General features: G+C 41.5%; 1 protein-coding gene across 1 annotated transcript in view; it reads right to left on the bottom strand.

Annotated features, from left to right (window-relative positions):
- Window positions 1–220: 220 nt before the first annotated feature.
- STAU2 (staufen double-stranded RNA binding protein 2) overlaps window positions 221–27899 on the bottom strand; it is a 343590-nt gene continuing 315911 nt past the window's right edge. Inside the window, 2 exon segments of the mRNA XM_028517965.2 lie at window positions 221–1323; window positions 2409–2497. Of these exon segments, the coding sequence (XP_028373766.1) occupies window positions 1230–1323; window positions 2409–2497 (183 nt within the window). The 3' untranslated portion in view covers window positions 221–1229.

Below are 27899 nucleotides of genomic sequence, written 5' to 3' on the forward strand. Positions count from 1 at the left end.
GAGAAAGCCTGAACAATGAGATGACGTGAGCTGGTCAGGAACCCGGCTCTGCGTCACCCGGGAGGTGGCTCTGCAGTTTCGCAGATACACACGGCTAGTGACAGGGACGTACGTCCTCTAGTGCCACTGCTGAGCAGGATGACTAGGCTGGGTGGTGGCCTTTGGGATGGGCTTCACTGAGGTGATTCTTAAGGGAATGAAAGAACGACAGTAACCACACTTCACACAGAAACCGACCAAATTTTTACTGCATTTGCTACACGCCGGATTCCAACATGCTGGTCCCAAGCGTGGCAGGCTACAAGCTGGCAAGACTTTGACGGCTCCTCCAACAGGCTCTCCCTTGCCCACCCAGGGACACTATTTATGTTGATCCTCCTCACTGTCCCAAGTCCAGAGGCAGTTATTAAAAACACTCTTGATGCAAACAGTGAGTGGCTACAAGACATGAATGGGGGTAAGTGTGATTTCTGCCACAGGATGTGGAACCCAGAGAAATGGTTTGTAGAGGCAAGACGCCTCCTTGGTGGCTAAGAGTATTACGGAGCTCAAAATGCACAAGTGATTTGTTTTTTAAATTCCTGGAGTATATTGAAACTAGTTGTTCCTAACATTATTTCACAGTTTTAATTAAATATCTGACCTGATTTAAACCATGTTTGTTTGCATACATCTTTGAGTAGTGTGCCTTAATGTTATTCATGTTTATATAGAATGAAGATTACAAATATCTGCATAAAAAGAGAAACTGTGTGACTCCATATGAAGACAACGACCATCACATTCCACAGCACGTCATTGGTTAATTTTTGAATCATCAAGCATTATTTAAAATGAGAGAGAATATAACTGAACACAAGTGCCACAATGAAACAATCGTAACAACAGAAACAAACCAAATTTCTCTATTGATCATTTAAAAGCTTTACCTCTGTTTCTAACACTTTTCACTAACTGTTATTTTAAGCTCCAGTAGCAGGATCAGATTTCTGCTGCCTCTGGACAAGTGAGTTATGATCTGATCTCAAGTTCCAAAGGAAATGCGCCAAGTTTTATTTTTCCCCAGTTGAATAAACAGTACTATGTGTATTATCTCCTGTGTTAGAATAGTGTTGTCTTCACATAAGACTCAAATAATGGTATTAGTCATTCATTTCCTTGAACACAGACACCCTCATGCGTGCTGACAGGTTTATAAGGATGCGGTGGCAGCGTGGTTCTGGGAGCTGCTAGATGCCGGACTTTGATTTCTTGCAGTCCTGAGCGGCGGAGCCTGGGTGTGTCTGGTTATTGTCCGCTTTCTCTCCCAGATGCTGGACTTGTCTGGAAGATTAATACATTAACAAGAGCTGAGGGTCCAGGGTTGCACATCTTCGACATGTTTATTAGCAGATGGCACACAGGATTCAAAGGTCAGCACCAAAGTGACATTTTAAAGTGAAACAACAATATTTATGTTCAGATAGTCTACTGATGAGATCATGTGGAAATGGTTTTGATTAAATTAGCTTATAAATGGTTGTCAATCTATAGACAACTTAAAATGCCGTGTCTGTTTACCAAATGTTTCCTTCCCGCACTCTCACCTTTTATACATTAATGACCAGAGGCTGGCTTGGGGTATATGCTTCTTTAACTGTAGGGTTAGCATATCTGTTTTTTGTGTTCCGGGTTATATATGTATTTTTTCATTCTAAAAATCTTGCCTCCTGTGTGTGTTCTGAAATCTCACCTGCTATTATTGCTGCTCTGAAAGAGTTTGGATTCCACCATGCAAATATAATTGCATTCAATTTCTTTACTATAAATTTGGTCTCTGGAGAAACCTAAAATTCAGTCTCAGATAAGACCTTATGTTCAATATCATTAAAAAAGCTATGAGTTGGATTTTAGAAATACTTATTAGAACTACATTTTTGCCTGTGAAGCCCTTGGGAGCCACACTTCTGTGGCAACATGTGCTTGTGTTTCATATGACAATGTGAAAACCAAACGCAGCCGAGGGGAAGGAGTCGCCTCTCGACTCTTTTGTCTTTCTCTGTACTGTGCCTACAACTTAGCAGGAATGTGAGTCAACATTTTTAATTCAGAAAGTGCTCAACAATGTGAAGTGATACAAAAATTTGTTAGTTTTTGCAAGTCTCCTCAGTCAACAAAACACATAAATATTTCCAACAAAGGCATTAAAATGCAGAAATAATGATCAATTAGATGAAAACTTTCACAGTCATACTGTAGGAAATGAATATGACCATATATAGTCATTATAATTTATTTACATTTAATTGTTATGAATAATTTTATAAGATATAGATATTAGCATCTTGAGTTTTTACCTTACTATGATCTATATTTTTTATACAGTGACAAAATTATAAATGTAAGAATACAACAGAAGAATTACTCACTTTTCAAGAGAACCTTTTTCAATATTCATTGCCCCTTCCATTGGATCCAGCCCTTGCTCAGAAAATTGTTTCAAGGCACTTAAAGCTGCCTACAATGAAAACAAACACAAACTAACAAGAAGATCCATTCACTGACTTTAATGTAGTAAACAGGTAAAAGAAGTCTGACATATTTAGTAAAAGCTATCATTTTCATTAGTCTAAATACATTTTTTTTTGCATCACTTAGCAATATTGCATTTGAAAGCCTGGAGTATCACGAGCAATGTATATACTATGAGAGCTTTCTTTTTGGTGTGTGCTGGGGAAGGTGGTAAAAGGAATCTCCACAAGCCTCATGCCTTATCCCAAATCAATAGTTTTGTAAAAATCACAATGTTTTATCTGAAAATGTATTGTAGAAACACCTCTATAAATGTAACATATTATTATGATGACTTTGCATAATTTCTCCTTACTTTACTGAAATTACTAAAGGCTCTTCCTTTAGATGTGAGAGCATCAGATTTTTCCAACTTGGGTAGTCTTTCCAAAGTTAGCATAAAGGTATTGTTTAAATTTATAGACAATGGGCCCCAACCAAGTCACAGAATGTGAGCAGTGAAATGAAGTGGATGGTGAGATGGTATCCTGAATCTTCTCCCTTCTCCTGGGGCCCTGGGGAGGCAGGTCTGGCCATGGCAGAGCCTCCCAAGGTGTTGATATGCCCAAAGATGCGTGGGACGCTGAAGGATGTTGACAGGCTGGTGGAGCTTTGTTGGATAGCTGGGAGGCACCAAAAATGCAATGCTGATAAGATCTACATAACTTGTTGACACTCCTGTGCATGTTCCAAACTGTTATTTCTTTAAATAAGAATTTGGTTCTTCCTTTTCCCTCCCCCACACCCACCACTTTCAAGCTCCATCAGAAGGGCTTTGCTGCGTCTGAGATAGGTGTGAGCAGCCAGGGGTGTTTGAACCTGGGAGATCCTGCTGGGTCACCCTTTGGTCATCTGTATCCTCTCAACTGCCTTTGAAAAAGAGCTAACTCTTGGAATTGCCCAGACTTTTATCTGCAAAGGACCCCTTTTGGGTAGCTGACTAAGAGCATGCTCTCTTTCACATTTCTTTATTCATAATATACTTTTGGCTTTTAAGTTAATAGGCTTTTTTTTTTGAGAGCAGTTTTAGGTCTACAGAAAATGGAGGAGGGAGTGCAGAGTTTGCATACACCCTTCCACCACCCCAACACAGTGTCCCCTATTATTAACAACCTGCATTAGCACAATGCACTTGTTACAAGTGAGGAGCCAATACTGATATATTATCAATAACTAAAGCCCCCAATTGATATTAGGGCTCACTCTTTGTGTTGTACAATCTATGGGTTTTGACAAAAGTGCAATGTCATGTGTCCACCATTACAATGTCACACAGAATGCTTTCGTTGGCCTGAAAAGTTCCGGTGTTCCACCTGTTCATCCCTCCCCCTTATCCTCCCTGCCCCCCTTAAGCACTGATCCTTAACCACTGATTTTTTTTTACCAGTCTCTACAGCTGTCTTTTCCAGAATGTCATACAATTGAATCATACAGTATGTAGACTTTCAGATTGACTTCTTTCACTTAGCAATGTGAATTTAAGGTTCCTCCATGTCTTTTCATGGCTTGATACCTCATCTCTTTTAATCGCTGAATACCATTTCATTATATGGATGTACCACAGTTTGTTTATGCATTATCTATTGAGGGACATCTTAGTTGCTTCCACATTTTTGGTGATTATGAATAAAGCTGATATAAAATATCTGTATGCAGATTTTTGTGTAGTATTATAATATTTTTCTCCCTTCTCTCTTGGTCTTTCTATTTTTTAAATCACAACTCTATATTTAACCCAAAGTAACAGTATGTCCTTTTCTTTTTCTTTAGACTATTCATCCTTTCAGATCTCTGTTCTGGTCTCTCTAGTTTAGATGTCCCTCAGGTCTGCAGTGCTGGCCTGGGTACTCAAAGATAGGGAGGGGCCATGCTCAGGATCTCTGTTTTCACCACTATGTCTCTCTATGAACCTGGAGTCCTCAGGGATCTCAGTGCCCTGCCCCCTCACACTCCTGACCTTGGTCCACGCTCAGACTACATGGTAGCTGGCAAAGGTGGTGGCGGCAGGTAGGTACTAACCTCAGCTGGGTAGGAGCAGTGTGGCTATGTCACTGGGGCACTGTTAGGGATTGAACTGTATCTTCCTCCCAATTTGTATGTTGAAGTGTTAATCCCCAGTATCTCAGAATGTGGTCTTATTGGGAAATAGGGTCACTGCAGGTATAATCAATTAAGATGAAGTCATAGGGTAGGGTTGGCCCTGATCCAGTATGACCAATGTCCCTGTAAAAAGGGGAAAATTGGGCACAGACACACACACAGCAAGAATAATGTGTGAAGAGGAAGGCGAAGGCTAGAGTGATGCAGCAGAAGCCAAAACATGCCAAAGATGGCCAGCAACCGCTAGAAGCTGGAGAGAGGCCTGGAACACATTCCTACTCTCAGTCTCAGGAGGAGCCAACCCTGCCGACAACTTGATCTTGGATTTTCAGCCTCTAGTCTGTGAGACAGTAAATTTCTGTTCAGGAAGCCACTCATCAACACTTTAGTGGTACTTTGTTATGGCAACTCTAACAAACTAGTACACATACATTATGATTCCTCTTTAAGGATGTCAGGACCGTTTTTTCCTCTCATGTTTCCTTTCATCTTTTCATTATAAAAATAGTTTTTCATGACAGAAAAATAATAATATGTAGGCAAGCAAAAAAAAAGTGAAAATATTTACAGTCCCACCCACCATTCACACTTGTTGTCTGCCTTTCCATATCCTTTTCTACCCCCTCTCCACATGGACATACTGTCCCCCAGATCACACCAGCAGGTTATTCCTGCTGTTGGAGAACCTGCCCTTTTCTGTTGACAGGAACAGTTTCCCACAGCATGAGGAACGTTTCAGTGGCATCATCTTCTCTGGCTGCCCAGCACCCGCTGGTTGCACGTGCCCTTCTACATTTAACCAATCCCTACTGTTGGACCTTCAGGCCACTTCCAATTTTTAAGCTATAATTAACACAGCACCAAGCTTCCTAACAGTTAACTCTTTGTGTACCATCTAAAAAATTTCCTTATGACAAGTTCCTAGAAACTGAATTTCTGTGCCAAAGAGCAAGCACATTTTAAAGGCTGGTCTCTTTGGCCTCGCCGAGGCTGTGGTCACACCAGCAGAGTGAGGGTGTGTTTTCTCCGGGAGCTTCTGGAATTATGTCTCAGAATCACTGTGTGGATTGTCCAAGCATAGTGTCATTTTATGGCCCTGCTTTCTTTTTAATTTGTCCATCTTGATCATTTACCTTACTCAGTCGACTTGGCTTTGAGTGAAGTTTGTTTCCTTCAAAAATTAATTCCAAGCCCTGGCTGGTGTAGCTCAGTGGATTGAGCACGGGCTGCTAACCAAAGTGTTGCAGGTTCGATTCCCAGTCAGGGTACATGCCTGGGTTGCAGGCCATGATCCCCAGCAACCGCACATTGATGTTTCTCTCTCTTTCTCTCTCTGTCTCCCTCCCTTCCCTCTCTAAAAATAAATAAATAAAATCTGTAAAAAAATTAATTCCCCCTCAAAAGACCTAGATTTGGACAATTCCCCTCCCCCCAAAATAAATTTTCAGAGAGTTGACTCATTTAGGTTTAGTTAGCTGACCTGTAAGGTCCTTTGCGGTCCTGAAATGCAGAGGTGGCTGCAAACTGTGCTGAGAAAAGTCCTGTAGATGTGGACAACCTTGTGAGCAAGCTTGTTACATGAACCCAAGCTCTGAAGTCTCACCTCACACCCACGTGTGAGAAGTGAGTGGCTGGGCCACTCACATCGAGCTCCAAAGACTAGTCCATGCCTGGACTTTCCAGATAGCACAGCACCATGGGGCGGGCTCACAGAGTTCTTTATATATTCTACAGCTTTGAACAAACAAACAACTATTTTGTTCTGACACATTAATATGTGAATTGTTGGCAGGAATGCAGATTTTTATCAATTTCTTCCCAAATGGATTATCACAGAAAGCTATTCAGTGCCTGGAAATTTGAATGTGCAGTGTAATATTGCTAAATGACACCCTTGAGCGCCCAGGGCTTCTTGGTCCTGATCTATTCCCAACAAGGCCAAAATGACAACCAAAACCAATTTTTTAAAAAACTTAAAATCATATATAGGCCATTTGTGGCCCATCTTCACAAGTTGCTTTTGGAATATTTGGTTCCCAGGGTTGCCTGAACAGCAGGAACCAAATTCCTTGCTTCACTGAGTCCAAGACCTGGTGACACCTGCTCTCTTCCATCCAAAAAGAGATGCACATATGAGATAAAGGCCAGGTCTCAGGTAGCAGGTTCAACATTTCAGATCTTGCAAAACCTCCTGGATGATTTTATCAACATGTCAGGCAGGTCTCTGGGCACTGTCAAAATGCCTGTCATCACTCAAAGAATGTCCTTCAGGCTAAAATGGTGGTGTGCTCTTTCACTCGATGCCATGGATGGATTTTCAGAATTCCTGAATGGCTGTTTCCCTCCACAGGTATGCTTCAAGGTTTCCAAATAACATTCTTTTATCCATTTGATGAGATAATTCAACCCACATCTTATTGATAACTCTGACTACAATTGCTTATAAATATGAGAAGGCTTCTTGTTAATTTATAAAAGGCAGTGAAGACAATTTATCTTCTCTGTAAACAGTAAGAGCTACCATTTCATGAGTATCACACTCTGCCATAGTCGTGAGACTGGGCACTTTACCTGGTGACCTCAGATGTTAGCATAGCCCAGCCAAGTGAGTTAGCCTACCCATCAGGAATTCAGCAACCTCCTCAAGGTCACACAGCTATTCACTGGCAAGCAGAGGTTTGAACCCAGCCCACATTCTTGATCACATCGCTTTATTTCATCCAAACTGAAACACTGCTCACATTCAGCCTGCCCAGTTTCAAAGTAGCTCCTTTCAGTACCATGAATGCAAAGTCACTCTTACTACATCTCTTCCAATACTCATTCTATTAGTTATTTCCCACAATAGCTGCTTGAGGTAAACTCATACAATTACCTTCACTTTCTAGAAAAGGAATTTTTGTAATTTGCAGGATTACACAGTCATTTTCCAGCCTCCAGCCTTCTTGTAGACCCTGGGTTGACTTCTGAGGCTTAGTTCAGCACTTTGGTAACACTTGCAGTTTGGGCTAAAACTAAATTGTTACAGTAATTATTTTGTCACTTAGAATTACCCAAGGACGTGATTCTCCATTTCTTAACCTCTGAGAATACCCAGTCTCTCACTCCCTTGATTTGCCTCCCTCCTCCTTCTATTGTCTAGAAAGAGTTTTCATCTGTCTCAGTCCTGGGGTTGCTGGCAGGGGGGAGAAACAAGCTTCAGGGTTTGGCTGGGGGTGTGGGATGCAGGGTACACCGTGAGAGGAAGCGCTGGGATTGCAAACATGAAATGGACAGAGAAAGTGGACAATGAGTTTGGCTATGATTTACAGTGAGTGAGAAGCTCAATGTGTTTAGGAACGTGAGGCCAGGCAGAGGCTGTCCACCAGGTGCCTCCTCTTACAGACAGGTAATATAACAGGCTGCTTGCCCAGCTGCTTCCTCCCCAGCCTTGTCACAGCCCCACCCTCAGCCTCAATTCATCATCCACTACTTTTCCAGAAAAGACACCTTACAGATTAAAAAACTCCATGGAATGAACTGGAATTTTGCTTCCCTTTCCCACAGCAAAATGCCCACAATAGGCTTATGCAGTAACACCTGAAATAGACACTTTTCATTTAGCAAGACCCATTTACCAACCATTTCAAAGAACAATGTACAATAGAGTGACTTTTATGGACAGACACTAAAATTTAACAGACCACAAAATATTTCACTCTGTACTTCCAAGTCTGTCCAGAGGACAGTAAAATCAACAAAATCCCTGTGTTTAAACGGCATGAACCAAATAAATTGTTACTTGTTAGAGGCCAGGTGCTTAAAAAAAGTTCAGAACATATTGTAAATATGCTACCTAATGTTAAATAAGGACACTTTGTGAGAGAAAAATCAAATAGCCCTCATTTGGGGAGACATATTGAAAGCCTGATGAAGGAACAAGTTCTGCATCGTCTATCACTGGAGGGAAAGTAGGTAACAAGATACTGTCTGCATCTCCCCCTTCAGCAGGGACAATTTGCTGTGCGATCAGCATGAACTAATCTTGGGGAGTCGTGGGAAGGAGGTAAATCTGGGTTCCTTAATGAGGAACACCCTGAATGATCTTAAACCCAAGTGTATGACTTCCCACACCCAGAGTTCTCCATTTGGCTTTGGCCATAAACAAAAAGACAACTAATGATTTCATTTCCACAGTCAGAAAATGATTTTCTACCAAATCAAAACAAACTCACTCAGCATCCACTTGTACGTTACCACATCTACCAACTGGGAACATAAACTTGAGGTCTATGACAATTTATATGTTGTGGGATTTTTTTAAAGGTATATTCAAAGCAACACATGTAGCTTCATTTGAAAGGAGAAAAAATATTTTAAAGAAATGAATGATATTTCCCCTTTTCTTCCTGTTTTTTCCAGTTTGACACTTGTACACATGTGTGTGCACGTGCATGTCCCCTCAGCAGAGGGTGTCCGCATAGATACACAAGAATACTTCTGTCCCCAAAACATTTTATAACCATTTTGTTAGTAAAGTCCCACCTGTTCTACAATAGATGTTGCCACCATCTCATGGGTCACTTGTTTTGTGCGTAGTTATAGCAGTGCCAGAAATATGACGCCTGTAAGATACTTTCCATGCCTATTGGTTGGTTTTGGTGTGCACGTGTGTGTGTGTGTTTACAGAATGGAGGTGAGTCTTTCCAGCTATTTCTGTAATTTCTAACTTTCCTCTTGTCAATTAGCAAATTGTGTTGAGACCCATATGTACTTTTCTTGCTTCCTTCTTCAGGAGTTAATGGTTTGGAATGGTAGTGTAGCAGTGTTAAGCCATTCTTTGAGAGACAACAATGGTCTTCATTAGCAAAATGTGGATTAAAACTCATCCTCTCATGACATAGCTCTTTTGGCATCTTTGAATCTGATGCCCAGCACATCCTTTTATTTCCCATTTTTCCATTTCACACTTTTCCCACTGATTTTATAGACTGAATCCCAGAAGCAGACGGTTGTTCCCATTAAAGTCAAAGGTGACCACACATGTATGGATGTGGCCTTCATTCTTAAGTGAGGGCCCAAGGGTCATTCTGTTTTGTCTACAGTGCTTGCACCTGCAGAACTCTTCATGGGAGCAGATCTAAGTGCTAGATTCATTTCAGAAAACACCAGTGGTTAGAGATGCAGCCCATTAAATGAGTCTCTTTCAATGAGAAAGGAATAGGCTTCAAATTACAAATGTCTTCATTTCCAGTTGAGCACTTTTCTACCTTTCATCTCAATAATCTTTGAGACTAACTCTATTAAATTATCACAGGTCTGGAAAACCAGAAGGCTCTTCAGTAAGCCTAAAGGCCTACTGCCCAAAGAATGTGAATTTCAATGTTTTTAAGTTATCATTTTATAGTTTCGAATGGTCTATAAAAAACGCTACACAAAATAGGAGAAACCAAAAAGAGAAAACTCTATTTTAAGTTTTATCGCATTATAATAGAATCCTCAGTCTCTTACATGTCAGAAGACTCCAATGATAAGACTTTCAAAATAAAATGAAAACAGGATTATACTGAGCCTTAATGAAACCAAACCACTTGCTGTCAGCTTTCTAATAATTTTGTTATAGCCCATGAGTTCAATTTATGTTTCCATAATCCTATTGGTTCAGGCAATTTCCATAAAATTGGTGCTTTATGAAATGGCTCATTGTTGGAACAAAAGGCTGCCAGCCTTCACAGGTGATGGCTACTCATTGTAAAAATTCAGGGGGTGGGGTATTGGCAGACACATAGAGTTTAGGCAGTCTGCTAAAGCAAAGAACAGGAATTTTTATTCTAGAATGAGGGGAATTAGCACAAAATTGGCACTTGAACTACAGACTTAGCCATCATCTTTATTTCTTAGTCAGGCTCTTAGGTTGGATAATCCACATAGCTGTCCACCTTGACAATAATAGCTGAATTCACTGCTGGATCAACTGTGCCACGAAATGCTTCCAGGATGTTTAGAATAAACTCAAGCAGTGGCCTCCATGTTGGCATGTCTTCCTCCAACCATGATCTTTCTGTTTACCAACATCATTCCTTTTAAAATTCCTGTGTCACCCTCTATTTAATGACTTTTAATTCAATGAAAAGTTCCCTTTGTAATGGCATTTTCAACATGGCATTGCTACAAAGCAAGCATGACTGTTTGCTTGGCAAGATATTGTCCCAGAGCATCCATGCACTGATTCCCAGCATCAAAGCATGCTACCTCAGGTGGCAACAGTGACCTTGTAGATGGAAGTGAGGTATGAGCACTGAGATGAAGAGATTATCCTGGATTATCTGAGAAGGTTCAATGTAATAACACCTTAAAATCAGAGAACCTCTCCTGGCTTTGGTCAGAAAAATGTGGTCAGAAAAAATTGGTCAAAGAAATGCATGGTTGTTTGTTTTGAAGACTGGGGAAGGGAAACACAGCCATGGAATATGGTGGCCTCTAGAAGCTGGGAAACTCAAGAAGACCAGTTCACCTCCCTCCCTAAAGAACAGCTGACACCTTGATTTTAGCCCAGTGAGACCCCTCCCTGTCTGACTTCTGACCTACAGAATTTAAGATAATACATAGTGTTGTGTTATAGCAGCAAGATGAAACTAAAACACTTTCCCTGTCATATGATCAAGGAAGGGGAAAGGGCATGGCATTTGGAGTGTGGTCGGGCCTAGATTATAATGCCAGCTGTACTGCACACTGTCTGTGTGTCTTTATGCAGCTTCCTGCAACTCCCCGAACCTTTCTTGTCACCTGTGAATTGGAGACTACACTACTTACTGCATTGGATTGTTTGAGGGGTTAATGCCTGGCTCATAGTGGTGTTTAATACATGAAGGCCTTTATTCCACATCTTTCTCTGTTGAGCCCAATTCCAATCACAACATTCTTTATACTCTCTATCTCCATGTTAATTTATGTCCAGTTTCCTGTGCATTTCTATTATTTTTTTCTAGCACATTGTTCACCCATCTCTCTTCCTAAGAGAAACCTATTATGCCTCTTCCTTAATGAAAAGCCATTAATTATTCCCAGTCTCAGAATAACTCCATATCGTTGGCCCAGCATTTAAGGCTCTCCATCAACTGGCTCCATTCTACCTCACAACCTAATTTACCACGATTTCATTACAGCACGTGGCCCGCAAAATGCCAGTCACCAGCTTCAGAGACACCTGGCAGGTGTCAGGGTCATCAGCTAGCTCCCTGGCCACACACCAACATTTCACAAGCCTTGTCCTGGTCTACCTCTTGTCTGCTGGAGACATTTGAGTCTTTTCAACTTCCCAGGATGGATGTCCCTGATTCCCATTCTGCTCCCACCTAGGAATTTCTGACAACCCTTACCATTTGCCTCCCTGAACTGTGAATCGTCTTTGACATATTTACATCCTGTCCCCCAAGTTGTTGGTCAGTCCTTGGCTGATGGAGCCATTTTCCTGTTTGAAATCATCACAACATGTTTACAGAACATCTTCAAGGAATATTCCTTGACAGATTATACATCGGCTTCCATCTGAAGCAACCCCAGTCAGGCAAGTGCTACAGGACAATTTTCCTATTTCTGTTTTCTCTCTCTTTTCTGCATCATCAACCTGCACTTGCTTTCCCCCTGCAGCAATGCCAAAACTTCTCTCCACCGAGGTCCTCTCTCCTCCTCTTATGCTCCCACCACTCTGTGGCCAACATGCCATGGGATAAACAACCCTGGGAAAGCAGTGCAGGGTGGTATGTACCTGGGTGAGAAAGGTTCTCCTGCCCCACAGTTTACCTGCAAGGAATACAGGAGAGAGTTACCATCTTCTCAAAATGTCAGTCATTTGGACTTTAGCTTCTGTCACATTTGATGCTGGCCCTCCCCAAGTCAGCTCGAGGTAGACATAGGAAGTGCCTGGGAAACCTCACTTGGGAGGATACCACAACAGGGTTTTGGCTAAAGCCTTTGAGGTGACAAATCCTTAAACAGAGGACCAGAGTGGAGCCTCTTGCACCTGAGGGGAGTCTGGCTCTGCAGGGCAATCGGGGCTGGATACTGCAGCAGGGTGAGACCTGGAGTAGACCCTCTGGACCCAAAGTCTCCTTAGCTTCTTACTGACACTTAATTTAGATATGTATGTATGTATTCACTTTTAAAAATAAAAGTTCCAAACACTCACAAAACTACAAAGAATAGTGTACTGAACCCCACACACCTATCACTCAGGTCAAGAGTTATCAGCATTTTTGCCAATCTTGTTTCATGTATCTTCATGTTTGTCCTGTAACATTCCCAAATATCAAATAATGATACACACCATAATCACACTTACCAAAATCAATAATAAATCCTTTCTATCATCTTAATACCCAAGTCATGTTAAACTTTCCCTGAGAGTCTCAAAGATATCTTTTAAAGTCACTTTTCAAATCTGTATCCCAATAGTTCCTGCAATAAATTTGATTGATCTTTTGAGACCCAGGAGTCCTATGGCAGGTGGAATAACAGCTCTCAAAGATGTCCAAGTCCTGATCACCATATCTGTGAATGTGACTTTACAAGGGACTTTGAAGGTGGGATTAAATCAAGGACCTTGCAATGGGTCAATTATGATGAGTCCAATCTAATTAGGAGTCCCTAAAATTAGGGAACCCCTCCCAGCCCTGGTCAGAGATTGAGACAGGACAATGGAAGATAGGTCAGCAGGTTGTGCCATTACTGGCTTTGGGATGCAGGAAGTATATAGAAGCTGGAAGAGGTGAGAACACACAGATTCTCCTCCAGAGACTCTAGAAAGGAACTCAGCCCTTCCAGCATCTTGATTTTAGCCCAGGGAGACTGAGTCTGACTTCTGATTACAGAACTGTAAGATAGTACCTTTGTGTTATTTTAAACCACTATTCCTTTGACAGGGAACTGAAAATCACACCAAGGCGTAAACGTGGGATACCAGGTTCTTTCCTAAGACCAGATTGGTTCTGGTCCTGAGGAGACATGGGGCCTGACTAAGATGCTCAGGAAAGGGGAGCCTGGAGGCCTGAGAAGAAATGGGGCCAGGTGTGGGGTGGTCCTTAATATGCTGCTGGTGGCTCCTTGCCGCCACCTCAGGCAAGAACAGAAGAGCTGCCCACCCCCTCTGAAAGCAAGCATTACACTAAGATCCAGTCACTCATAACATAAAACCTTTGCAGACCTGGCCCTTTACTTGGGGACCTAGGCACCACTCCTCACTTTCCTCCTTCACCCTGTGCTGGGCTCCTCTCTGTTCCTCAACCATGACAAGCTCTTTCTTACCTAGTGCATTGATGCTGGCTGCTCCCTACACCCATCTCTTTTCATGTCAGTTCCCAGGTCTCAGCTCTGAGGAGGCCACCCTGACCATCCCATCTAGAGTGCACCCTGCCAACCCCCAACAGATCACATTACCTTGTTCATTGTCCTCATAACACTTGTCACAACCTGTGGTTCTTCCCTAGAGGGAGGTGTCTGATCTATCTGATTCACAAATGGATACCATCAGTCATTCCACAAACATTTATGAGAGCCAGGTACTAGGAAAATGAGATGAACCCACACAGTCCCTGCCATTTGTGGCATGTCTAAGGCTTAGAGAAAATCATGCAGACAATGCCAGATTAGCAGGATGGTTGCTGAGAGGAACATACAGTAGTATCACCAAGAAAGGAGAAAATAGAGTCATGGAAGGGCAGTGTTTGGGGTGAGATGTAGGGTAAACAGCACTTCTTCTGGGAGGCAAACAGTGAGAGGAGGGTATTCTCGGCAGGAGAGCTGGGGGTAAGTGAGAACTGGGGGCTCAGTAAGTGTCCTGGGCAATTTTAAAGCTGTTGTGTAGCAAAGGAGGCACCTTGTTCTGGGGAAGGCTGAGCCAAGCCCAAGGGGCAGAAGGCAAATGGATTAGGCCTCAAAACAGGAAGGAGCCTGGTGTCCAGGGAATGCATGCTGGACACTGAGGTAAGATAGAGGCAGGCCTGTGGCCTGGGTCATCTGTCATATGGGGGATGATGGTGGCAGGCAGGTAGCTGGGAAGGCATTCTTGTCTCTCATCTCTCTGATACTCCAGTCAGGCCTCACAGGGAAAGAGTACCAGCATATTTTCAGAGTGAGAAGGATTGTTGGAGAAGTGACATTTAGAATTTGTAACATGTTATAAGTATGGGTTGCAGGAAAAGCTGAGTTTCCCTGAAAAGAGTAAGATTTTGGACCTGAGTTTCACCATTCGTCATTTGACCATTTTCCACCCCTGTTGTCTCTCAACCTCTCCATTCAGAAGACGGAATCAGTAAAACTATCTATTACAAGGACTAACTGATGGATGTATCTGACACAGGTGTCCTGGAGGTGTGTACTATATACACACCTGTGTGAAATTGTTGAACAACTGATGTCACTGCACAATCTCCAGCTTCCTTCTTACTGCTCCAAGGCAGGGCAGCACAGTGGCTAGAAGCCGGGATCTGAAGTTCCACAAATATAGGCCCATTGACCGACTGCCTCCCCCTCTTACTAGCCACAATACCTTGGGCAAGTAGTAAGCTCCACTATGAAATGATATAGTATCTTGTGCTGATGGCATTCATTTTGTTCTAAGGAGGTTTACATTTCTAATTCATTTAATCATTATAGTAGCCACAAGTAGCTTGCTTGCCCTCAACCCCCAGCTAAAATGTTGATATAGAGACATAGATAAAATAATTTATGCAATACCACATGGCTTATTCTTGGTAGACCTGCAATTTGGACCTAGATGGTCTAGCTCTTGAGCTGAAGCCATTTTATTTTATTTTATTTTATTTTATTTTATTTTATTTTATTTTATTTTTATGTTATTTTATTTGTTTTTTTTTTTTTTAGACAAGAGAAGAAGGAAGAGAGAGAGAGAGAAGCACTGATTTGTTGTTCCACTTATTTATGCATTCATTGGTTGATTCTTACATATTCCTTGATTGGGGATTGAGCCTACAACTTTGGCATACCAGGACAACACTCTAACTGAGCTATCTGGCCAGGACCTAGAGCTGAATTCTTAACTACTACAATAAGTCTTCACTTAACATCCTCGATAGGTGCTGTGACTTTAAGTGAAATGATGTATAACAATACCAATTTTACCATAGGCTAATTGATAAAAACTAGAGTTAAGTCCCTATAGCATCTCATCAACGTTACAATGAAATGATATTGAGTGAAATGACATTGTTTGAGAACATATTGTATATTGTGCCAGCTCTCAGTCAGAAAGAAGATGTACCATTTGAGTGCTCAACAAACAGCATGAGGCAGACCAAGGCATGGTGCCTGAAAGAGCCAGAATCTGAATGCAGGCTCTGAGAATACGGGCCTCCCTCTTTGATCCAGGCCCTAACTTCCTGTACTATTCCTCTGAGCTGTGGTCTTCTGGATAATGGAGGGGGTGAGAATGGAGAAGCTGCAGAACTGGTGGCAAAGGCCCTGGACTTGTCTGGGTAGGCAGGTGACTGGTGACTCCAGCTGGACTTGAAGAAAGCATAACTGATCTCTATAGGGGGACCTTTAAGGTGGGACCAAGATTTAGAACTAGGTTAATTCAGAGTCAATGTCAAGTCTGGAACCCAGATAAATTGGGACCAGCTACTCACTGAGCTAATCAGAAACTATAAAGGAATGTTAATTAGCAACTTCACATTTTCCCTAATATCACAAGCTTAGATGTCTTGGTTTCTGGGACCGCCAGCACTCTTCCTCTTCCTCTAATGTCACTGGGCACCTCTTCTCAGTCTCTGCTGCTGGCTTTTCCTTCATGCTGGATTTTCAGTCCATGTTGGACCTCTTATCTTCTCTATCAATAATCTCTGCTTAGATGATTTCACTGAGACCTATGGCTTAAATCCCTTATAAATATGATGGCCTCAAATTCCCATCTTCAGCCTAGCCTGCCCTACAGTTCACACATGTGACTGACTTCCTGGTGGATTTCTCCACTTAGGTGTCTAGTAAGGATTTCAAACCTGCCCAAATTCTAATTAGTGATGACCATTCCCTAAGTCACTCCTCACCTGGGAAATGAACCCCTCATTCCATCAGTTGCTCAGGCAAAACTCCCAAGAATCAACCTCACTCACTTTTCTCTCTCACCTCCCATGTTAACTCATTGGGTTCTGTTGGTCCTTCTTTGAAATGCATCCAGAACATAACTACTAACCACCTGCTCTGCAACCATCCAAGCCAAAGTTACCGTCATCTCTCACAACACTCATGCTGTAGCTTCTTAACTCTTCAAGCTGTTCAACCTGGGTCTACTTCTGCCTACCTAAAGACTCCCCCAAATATCCAGAGAGAAGAATGCAAGATGTAAATGAGCACAGGTCATGACCCTACTCAAAACCCTCCTCCAGTGGCTCTTAGAACAGAACTTCAATTTTGGATTTGGGCCCCAAAGCCCTTTTGTGACCCCACCCCATTCACAGCTCCAGTCTCATCATCTACCACACCCTCCCAAGCCCATGGAGCTCAGCCACATGAACCTCTCTGCCATTCGTAGACCCTGTGTTCATTCCTGTCTCAGGGACTTTCACATGCTTTTCCCCAGACCTGGAGCTCTCCTCAAGTTCCTCATATGGCTGGCCTTCACTTCATCCAGATCACCACTCAGTTGTCACCTGTTGCCACTCCCTTGGACATAAAGAAGCTGAACCAGCCAATCCTGTCCTGACATTTTCACAGTTCCTCACACTACCCAAGTTTTAGTGCTATTGTCTCTAAAAGTTTGTTATATATTTACCCATTTACAAGTTTATTGTCTATTTGCCCATCAGAATGTGAGTTCTATGAGGGCAGAAGTTTGTCTCATTTTTTCACAGCTAAACACTCAGCACCCAGAATAATACAGGCTCAATAAATACTTATTGGTAGAATGACTAGAAGAATGAATGAATGGTTAAAAACAGTGACCATTTTCAAGAATATATAGTCACCTCCTACACATAGTTTTATTAATTCTCAGAAGTTTCCTATGGAAATTAGGGAATAGATCATTTTCTCCATTTATTGAAACCTGGAAGTAACCATTCATTTGATGTTTAAAGACTAATTATTCAGCTGGATTACTTACATAGATGCTAAGTGGGTTTTAAATGAAGAAAGTTAAAAATCATGATAGATTTCCAATGTGAGTGTTCTCAGATGTTGTAAACTTATTTTATGCCAATTGCAACTTTGGAAGCAATTTTATCCAAATTAACTTTAATTTTTCCTAGAAAGTACTAATATTTTAAGCTATGAATGTCACTATAAAATTCAAGAAGTAAATTGTATCTTCTTTTTCTCATTACAATAGGAAAAAAAGCACATCACTAATAATATGTATTACATTTCAATTGGTAATTTTTTAGAAAATCAATTAAAAGTAATTTTAAAAATCTGTAGTTAAAGAACCATCTCAAAAAACCCTAGTACTCTGATTTCTTTAGAACATCATTAAGACAATATAATCAAAGAAAGATAATTATTTTGTGTTTAAATAATTTTGATCACAAATGGTCCCCTTCTCCTATTTCCAGCCCCAAATCAGAAAAAAAAAATTGGTATATTTTTGGGCATATGCTTTAGGTCTGCCAAATGCTTAAGTAAAAATTTCTAATTTGTTTCAAGAAACTGCTCATGCTCTAAGATGATTAACACATTCTAACATATTCAAACAGAGGGTCCCCCCAGCCAATTGCTTAGCTGCAGATGGAAATTATAAGAACCCATGTTACATTCAGCGATGGAATCCTAATCCACCTTAAGCTGCAACATGACAACTGGCAGTTCCCAACATGTATTATGAGACAGAGAATTATTTTTGCCTGAGGGTACATTCCCTTTCAAAAGCAAACTATTTTTCTTCTTTTGCTTTCTAAAGATATCATCTTGAACTCCACTCTTACTGGTTAATCTTTTAAGGAGGCAAGATAGACAGGAGAGAGAATCTGTGATAGATTTATAAATTTGGAGCAAATTGCAACATGAGGCATTCCAATATGCAATTTCAAATCAAAACCTGAACTTGGGTAAGAGGCATTATATCAACCAACAGCATTCTTTAGAAATGCCTGACATTCAGTTGGATAGAATTATATATTGAAATAGATTGTAGACATATCGTGAATGTTTTCCCTCTAGCATCTGGTGGTATCAAAGCCCAGGAGGAACAGTGAGTGACCATGCCAGCATTTAAAAACTGCCTGCTGGATACATATGTAGAAAGATATGAATTAAGTTATCAAAAGGCTAAAAGGGTTTGCTGAAAGAAGGGCAAGTGCTAAAAGCAAAAAGCTCTTTGGAATTTGATAGCATGCCGCAACAGTCCTTTGTATAGCTAGTATTGTTAGCCAGGTAATGGTAACTGATATTTCAGAAGAGAAAAATTAATGAATGGGTACAAGCATAAAGGGTAATAAGGCAATACCCTGATCTATAAAAGTAGGTAGTATTTATAGTATCTGAGATGCAATGTGGGACAAGGGGCATCAGCCACCTCCTGTATGAAGCCTTTCTATATCTGGAGGGGAGTAGTGACTTGTGATTTCTGTGTGTCAAAGTAAGTGAACTGCTAAACAAACACTCCAGAATCTCAATATGGAAATATCAATGGAAAGCTCAACAGGATGTTCCTGGCAGTGGTCCCTGGTTGATCAGGGACCCAGACGCCTTCCATCTTGTGCCCTGCCTTCCTCTAGGCCAGCATTATGGTCCTCTCCATTCAGGCACTGGACAGGAAAATAAAATGGAAGACAGTGTGTGGGAAGAGTTTATGAATGAAGACTGGAAGCTTTCATACTCCACCAACATGCCTACACCCAGTGACATGACTACACCTAACTCCATGACCCATCCACCCCCACTCAACTCCAGGCTGGGTAACCAAGTCTGGCTGTGAGCTGAGAAGAAGAGGAAGCAGGTGGGGGTGAGTCATTAGTCTCTACCACAAGTGGTACCACATTATTGCACATATTGCTGAGGCATCTGCATGTCTGTCTCCTCATGCTAAACTGCAAGTCCCCAGAACAGAGCAGAGCAGAGCTGGACTTTATTTGTTTTGGTAGCTGTAGCACCCACACTAGCATGGACTGAAGGTTCATTTCGTAGTTGGGGATGTGGGCTACCTGGCTTGCAAAGCCCAGCAGAGCAACCTAGCAATGTTAAGACTGGTTGTCTCTGCTCTAATATTGCCAAGATATGCCTAGATTTCTCTCCCTTCCTCCAGATAGCCTCTCTGTGACGACATTTCCATGGGGCACAGGGACCACATGCCAACTATGGGCAAGGGTCACCTACTTTCATAATTCTCATTGTGTCTTCATGCAAGATGCCTTCATAGCAGAGTCCTCATGCCCTTCACACTACAATGGGTGGGAAGGGGTTGGGTTCCTGAAAAACAAAGAATGAGATGAAGGGTTTTAGTGAACCCCAATCTCAAGAATAAAAGAGGAACCAAAATCTTTATCACAGACACACCTGACTTCCTTGTTCACTAGGAGAGAAGTCAGAAGGTAGAGGGTAATAAGCAGGACTGTGGAACTTTATAAAAACCTGGAATCTTGTTCTTTCTGTGTCCATTTGGTTTCACTCAAAACAAAAAGAGCCTGTGTGAATACTCAGAGACAATAAAGACGGGCTTCTGTGACACCCACCTTGCAGTCAGGCTGGGTAAGATTAAGCCTAAGGAAGAAACTGAGGCAGCAAGCTGCCTTATTCATTCTCTTTTCATTACCATAAAAGAAAGAGTGATAAATTGGGCCTCATCAAAAATTTTTAAAAGTTTTGTTCTGTTAATGACCCTGTAAGAGAATGAAAAACAAGTTACAGACTGAGAGAAAATATTTTCAGAAAATATTTTCTGACATATCTGACAGAACACTAGCATCTGCAACATATAAAGAACTCTCTAAACTCAGCACCAGCCCTGGCTGGTGTGGCTCAGTGGACTGAGCACTGACTGGCCTTCAAACCAAAGTGTTGCAGGTTTGATTCCCAGTCAGCGCACGTGCCTGGGTTGTCAGCCATGTCCCTAGTGGGGGGGTGTGCGAGAGGCAACCACACATTGATGGTTCTCTCCCTCTCCTTCTCCCTTCCCATCTGTCTAAAAATAAACAAATAAAATCTTAAAAAACAAGCAACCTAACATGAGGATGGGCAAAGGACATGAATAGACAGTTCATGGAAGAGGATTTATGGATGACAAATAAAAACATAAAAAGACACTCAACATCACTGGCCTTTAACACAACAATATAACTGCAAACTTACTAAAACAGCTAAAATAAATAGTAGCGACACCACCAAATGCTGGAGAAGATTCAGGAAAACTGGTTCTTGCATACCTTTTCGGTGGGGATGTTAAATGTGTAAGCCACTTCGGAAAAATAGTTTCAAAGTTTCATAAAATACTAAAACATAAACTTTATAACCCATTGGTCATATTCTTGGTAATTTATCTCAGAAAAATGAAAATTTATGTTCACACTAAACCTGTACAGAAATGTTCATAGCAGCTTTATCTGTGTAAATAGTTAAAAAATGGAAACAGCCAGAATATTCTACAACAGATGAATTATTAAGCTGTGGTTGTTTCATACAGTGGAATTATGGAATACCACTCAGCCATAAAAAGGAAGGAATAAACTATGGATACACACAACTACTCAGATGGACCTCAAGGGCATTAGGCTGAGTGGAGAAAGCCAATCACAAAAGGTCCCTTACTATATTATTTCATCCACCATATAACATTCTCCAAATGACAAAAGCATAAGATGGATAACAGATTAGTGGTTGCCAACAGTGAGTGATGGGGGTGGGTGAAGGAGCAGGAAGAGGGTGAAATTATGAAGAATTGTAGCAGGGGAGATCTTTGTGGCGATGGAATTTCTGTACCTCAATTGCAGTGGTGGTTACACAAATCTACACATGTGATAAACTGGCATAGAACTGCAACTCAAACATTGTCCCAGTGTCGGTGTCCTGGTCTGGATGCTGTGGGATAGGGAAATGAGTGTGATCACTGGCAGGAAACTGCACAGAGTGCATGGGACCTTCCTGTACTACTTTCACAACTGTCTGTGAATCTACAATTATTTAAAAATAAAAATTAAGACAAAAACAAAATTGGAACTATGCTCTTTGGAAAATTAGTATTTTTAATTTTTAAGTTCATAGTTCTCATTGTAAAGTTTTGAAAAATACTTAAATGTTAACGAAAATTCCCACATATTGCCTCAACCTTCAATGAACTCCATTCCCACACCACAGAAGTGTTAACAGTTTGGTGTGCATTTCTCCAGGTATTTTGTTATGTCTTATATACACAATGTGGGCTTTCAGTTTTTCCTCAAGTGGAATCACTATGCTTATTCTTCTGCAATTTGCTTTTTTAACATAATATGGGTACACCTGGGACATCTTCTCCTGTCACTCAAAACCTCTGCCTCATTCTTTTTAATAGATGCATAGTATTCTACTGTGTGGCTGTGCCATAATTATTTAATTAGTCCCCTACTAATAGACTATTTGTATGCATCTATGCGTATACATCTAAATACATCTATAAGATAAATTTATATTTTTGATAGTCAAATTACTTTCTGAAAAAGTTGCAAAAGGTGTGGATAATGGCTGCTTTACAGAGGACAGGAAGACAGGCTGAGTCACCAAGGCCTGGAAGGGAAAGGGAATAGTGGAGCCACTCTGGTGGGAGTGGTAGCTCCTCAATGAGCTGTTCTGCCACCGCCCCAACCATTGTGGGGAAGCCAGCCCTCTCAGGGCACACTGCAAGCTTCCCATGAACTTCAACATGGGTTAGAGCATCCAGTGGTGGGATTTCCAGCCAACACCTTTCAACTACTCTTCATCAAAATAAATATTAAAAATCCAGTTGTCTTTTAAAAATGATTTTTAAATCTTCACCCAAGGATACATTTTTAATGCTTTTAGAAAGAAAGGGAGCAGGAAAAGAGAGAGAAGGGGGGGAGAGAGAGAGACACTGATGTGAGAGAGAAAACATTGATCGAATGCCTCCTGTACATGCCCACACTGGGGATCAAATCCACAACCCTGCAGTCTATAGGAGATGCTCTGACCAACTGAGCCACCCACAGGGCCAATTCTCACTCTCTCTCTTTAAAAAAATATACATTTTATTGATTATACTATTATAGTTGTCCCAATTTCTCCCTTTGTGCCCCACCACCCAACACCCCCTCCCTCCCTCAGGCAATCCCACACCTTTGTCCATGTCCATGGGTCTGTATACATGTTCTTTGGCTATTCTATTTCCTATACTGTACTTTATACCCTTATGACTATTTTGTAACTACCAATTTGTACTTCTTAATCTCTTACCTTTTTTGTTCATCCTCCTGAACCCCTCCCATCTGACAACCATCAAAACATTCTCTGTATCTATGATTCTGTTTCTGTTCTGCTTGTTTATGTTTTTCAGATTCAATTGTTGATAGATATGTGTTTATTGCCATCTTATTGTTCATACTCTTGATCTTTTTCTTCTTAAAGGAGACCTTTTGACATTTCATGTAATACTGATTTGGTGGTAATGAACTCCTTTGCTTCTTCTTGTCTGGGGAGCTCTTTGTCTGTCCTTTGATTCTAAATGATAGCTTTGCTAGGTAGAGTAATCTTGGTTGTAGGTCCTTGCTTTTCATGACTTTGAATATTACTTTCTAATCCCTTTTAGCCTGCAAAGTTTCTTTTGAGAAATTAGTTGACAGTCTTATGGGAACACCCTTGTAGGTAACTAACTGCTTTTATCTTGCTGCTCTTAAGATTCTCTTTTTGTCTTTAACCTTTGGCATTTTAATTATGATATGTCTTGGAGCGGGCCTCTTTGCATCCATCTTGTTTGGGACTATGTGCTTCCTGGATTTGCATGTCTGTTTCTTTCACCAGGTTAGGGAGATTTTCAGTCATTATTTTTTCAAATATATGTTTAAATTTTTGCTAGTGTCATGTCTGGGGCAACTTAGCAAGAAGTATGGGACGCACTGAAGCCAGATTCTACTGTTTAAGAGAATTGAGGAAAATCTGAAGCATGGGTCAAGACAAGCCATTCATATGGAAAAGCACTAGAAAGAGCTTGGGTGAGCCTGAAAGTTGGGTGGGGCAGGGCCTCAGGGAAGCACCAGGGTGAGGCCAATAGTGTAAGCCAAGTTGAAGGAGTCTCAGATATGGTGCTCACCTGCTTGCTCTGTGGCTCTATTGGGGGAGGGCTCAGAAAAGGAACAGTGGCCTCTGCCAGCATTTATGTCTGGGAGAAAACTGCTCCCCAGTTATCACCCTGATGCTGGACAATTCTATTCCTCCCCATATGTATGATGCCTTTCAATCTGCTCCACCCATGCTGGAGCTTAGAGGGAGTAAGTCTGAGTAAGTTTGTGTGCAACTCTTTAAAAGAAATGGCAGGGAGTCCAGCAGTTTCTGTCTTCCACAACCTCAATCCCCACTGTTTTTTACAGCAGAAGTTATGGAGACTTGTCTTTCTAGCACTAGAACCCTGGACTGGGAAGAATAGAGTGGGGCTGGAACCCCTCATTCCTGAGATATCCTTCCTGATTTTTCTGCCACATGTGGGTATAGAGCCAGCCTGTTCCATGTCTCTGCCCCCTCCTACCAGTCTAGATGTAATTTCTTCTTTAATACCATAGATCTTCCATTCAGCTCAGTTTCTGATGTTTCTGAAACTGGTTGTTCTGTAGTTCAGTTGTAATTTTGATGTGGTTCTGCAAGAAGGTGAGCCATTTTTACCTACATTGCCATCTTGACTGGAATTCTGCCAATTCTCTTTTTTAAAACCATTAGGCATCTCAGAGAACTTTAAGATTGGTTTCAGGATTTAGAAGAACACTTTTGAGGAATTCCTTTATGCTATTAAAGTGTCTCTTTAGCAAAAGCAACACTCACAGAATGCTATGATCATCATAAAAGCCAGTTAAAACTTCATTTTTCCATTATTGCTGTAAGTAAATACCCAGTCTTATCATCCATGCTAACATGAGCCTTTCCTAGATCTTTTTGTCAGCAGAACAGAACTGAATGTGGCTCAATACAACATACTTCTCCAAGTTATACTTCTGCAGTCCCCTTCTCCCATTTTATTTTCTTTGTTTAAGCTTCGACTTGCTTGTAATTATCCTACATGCATAATGTTCTCTCTTCCCCTGCTTGGAAGCATGTGGCCTCCCCATCTTTCTTAATCTCACTGGTTCTTACTCTTTCAAATTCAGCTTAGAAATCCAGGAAACTGGCCAGGGCTTTTACATGGACCATGTGTCTTTTCTATGCAGACATCTAGTACTTGTTACATAGTACTAAATTTATCTCTTTGTCTGTCTACTCCAGTTGATATGGAGCTCTACAAAGCTATAGACTATGGCCTCTGTGTTTTTATACCCCAATGTTAAGGAGAACATAACAGTTGCCAAAATCATCTTGGCTTATAGGAATTCAAGAATCAGAGATCATTTGAGGGGAGAAAAAATCCCATATAATGTTTTGACATTTACTGAAAGGAGACAACAAGTCTTAATAAGGTTGAGAAACATGACCCTGGACCTGCGCCCACAGTTTGCTCAGGAACTTGCATTTCAGGTCATGGGCTCTTCTAAGGTCACAGAGCTTCTAAGGTGAATGGTCTGCCCTGGCCTTGAACCTAGATTATCTGTTTCCCTTGTTGCAGTTGGGTAGAGTGCAACAATCGGCCAGAGGGATGGCTATGTGTATTTGTTCACCCGATACTTGTGGAGCACCAAGTGTCAGATCCTGGCCAAAGTACAGGGCTCTGGGAACACAAAGACCAAGGAGAAACCATCCTTCTCTGTGATACCCAGGGGAGGGTGGCAGCAAGAGACATGCACAAGGGCACACACAGTGCAGGTCCAGAGGGTGCTCAGGAAGGGACTGGGTGAAGTGCCGCCTGAGCTTTGGTCAAGGATGAGCAGAGGTCAGCCCGCCACCATGTGGGACAAAGACACGCAGGCCAGGATAAGGTGTGGCAGACACCAAGCTGAGAAGCCATATGCCTTGTGTGCATGGGCAACAATGTGTGCATGTGTTATTGAAATGGGCAGGGGAGGACAGGCCTGTTTTCACAGGAAGTGGAGCGTTAGGGTGGGCACACCCAGAGGCCTGTGTCAGTCTGCTTGGGCTACCATAACAAAATATTGGACAAGGGGGCTTAAACAGAAAGTATTCACTCATAGTGTGGAGGCTAGAAGTCTGAGATCAAAGTGTCACTGGTTTAGTTTCTTTTTTAAAATTATATTTTATTGAATGTGCTATTATAATTGTCCTAGTTTTTTTCCCTTTGCCTCCCTCTACCCAATACACCCCACTGCCTCAGGTAATCCTTCTAGTATTGTTCATGTCCATGGGTCATGTGCAGGTTCTTTGGCTACTTCACTTCCTATACTGTATTTTACATCTTCATGGCTGTTCTGTAACTACCTATTTGTACTTCTTAATCCCCTGACCTCTTCACCCTATCTTCCATACCCTCTTCCCAGTTGGAACCATCAAAACGCTCTCTGTACCCATGATTCTCTCTCTGTTTTTCTTGTTTGCTTTGTTTGTTTTTTAGAATCAATTGTTGATAGATATGTTATTTGTTGCCATTTTATTATTTATAGTTTCGATCTTCTTCTTCTTCTTAAATAAGCCCTTTTAACATTTCATATAATAATGGTTTAGTGATGATGCACTCTTTTAGCTTTTTCTTGTCTGGGAAGCTCTCTATCTACCCTTCAATTCTGAATGGTATCTTTGCTGGGTAGAGCAGTCTTGACCCTAGGTCTCTGCTTTTCATGACTTTGAATATTTCTTTCTAACCCCTTCTAGCCTGCAAAGTTTCTTTTGAGAAATTAGCTGGAAGTCTTACAGGAACACTCTTGTAGGTAACTAACTGCTTTCCTCTTGTTGCTTAAGAGTCGCTCTTTATTTTTAACCTTTGTATTTTAATTATGATGTGTCTTGGAGTGGGCCTCTTTGCATCCATCTTGTTTGAGACTCTGTGCTTCCAGGACTTGCCTTTCTATTTCCTTCACCAAATTAGGGAAGTTTTCTTTCATTATTTTTTCAAATAGATTTCCAATTTCCTGCTCTTTATCTTCTTCTTCTGGCACCTTAATGTTAATGTTCCCATGCTTGAAGTTGTCCCACAAGCTGCTTACACTATCCTTGTTTATTTGGATTCTTTTTTCTTCTCATTGTTCTGACTGGTTGTTTTTTGCTTCCTCATGTTCCAAATTGGTTTGATTCATGGCTTCATTCGCTTTATTGTTGTTTCCCTGTAATTTGTTCTTTATTTCAATTAGTGTATCCTACATTTCTGACTGGATCTTTTTTTATGCTGTTTAGGTCCTCACTAAGTTCCTTGAGCATCCTTATCACCAGTGTTTTGAGGTCTGCATTTGATGGATTGCTTATCTCCATTTTGTTTAGTTCTTTTTCTGGAGTTTTGATCTCTTCTTCCATTTGGGTCATGTTTCTTTGTCTCTTCATTGTGGCAGCCCCCCTGTGTTTGTTTCTACACATTTTGCACAGCTTCTTTGACACTGTGTCTTGGTAGTGTAGCCTAATGTAGTAGGTATCCTGTAGGGTCCAGTGGCACAACCTCCCCTGTCACCCCAAACTGGTTACTTGAGGTGCATCCTTCATGTGGCCTGAGTACACCCTCTTCTTGTACATGATTGTCTTGGTTGCTATTGGCAAGAAATGGGAGGGATCTACCCAGGCCAGTTAGTTGTAAGGACTAGATATAACCACTGACCACCAACCTCTGCCCTCCATGGAGGATCAGCTGTGTGGAGGCAGGGTGGTGGTGCTCTGACATGGTCTGTAGCTATCTACTGGGTGTGCAAGTTGTGGGGTTTCCCAGGTGGTGCAAGCCAAGGTCAGCCCCCATCTATATTTTTCCTGGGGCCACCCTGCCTGAGTAAAGCAATCTGAGATGACTGCTACTTTTACTAGATTGGAGATTTCCAGGTGAAGCTACACTATTAATTTAGGCTGGCTGCTGCTAGTGTTGGGTTTGGGGTCACTTAGCAAGAGATCCGGGGGGACTAGGAGCTTACTGACCATGGTTTGTTTGAGAGGATTTAGGAAGTTGTGAAGCATGATCCAAGACCAGCCATACATATTGAAAAGCATCCTGGGTGGGCTTGTATGATGGGTTGGACAAAGTCTCCAGGGATCTCCAGGATGGGGCAAATAGT

Source organism: Phyllostomus discolor, chromosome 7, assembly GCF_004126475.2.
Source record: "Phyllostomus discolor isolate MPI-MPIP mPhyDis1 chromosome 7, mPhyDis1.pri.v3, whole genome shotgun sequence".
Taxonomy (NCBI): Eukaryota; Metazoa; Chordata; class Mammalia; order Chiroptera; family Phyllostomidae; genus Phyllostomus; species Phyllostomus discolor.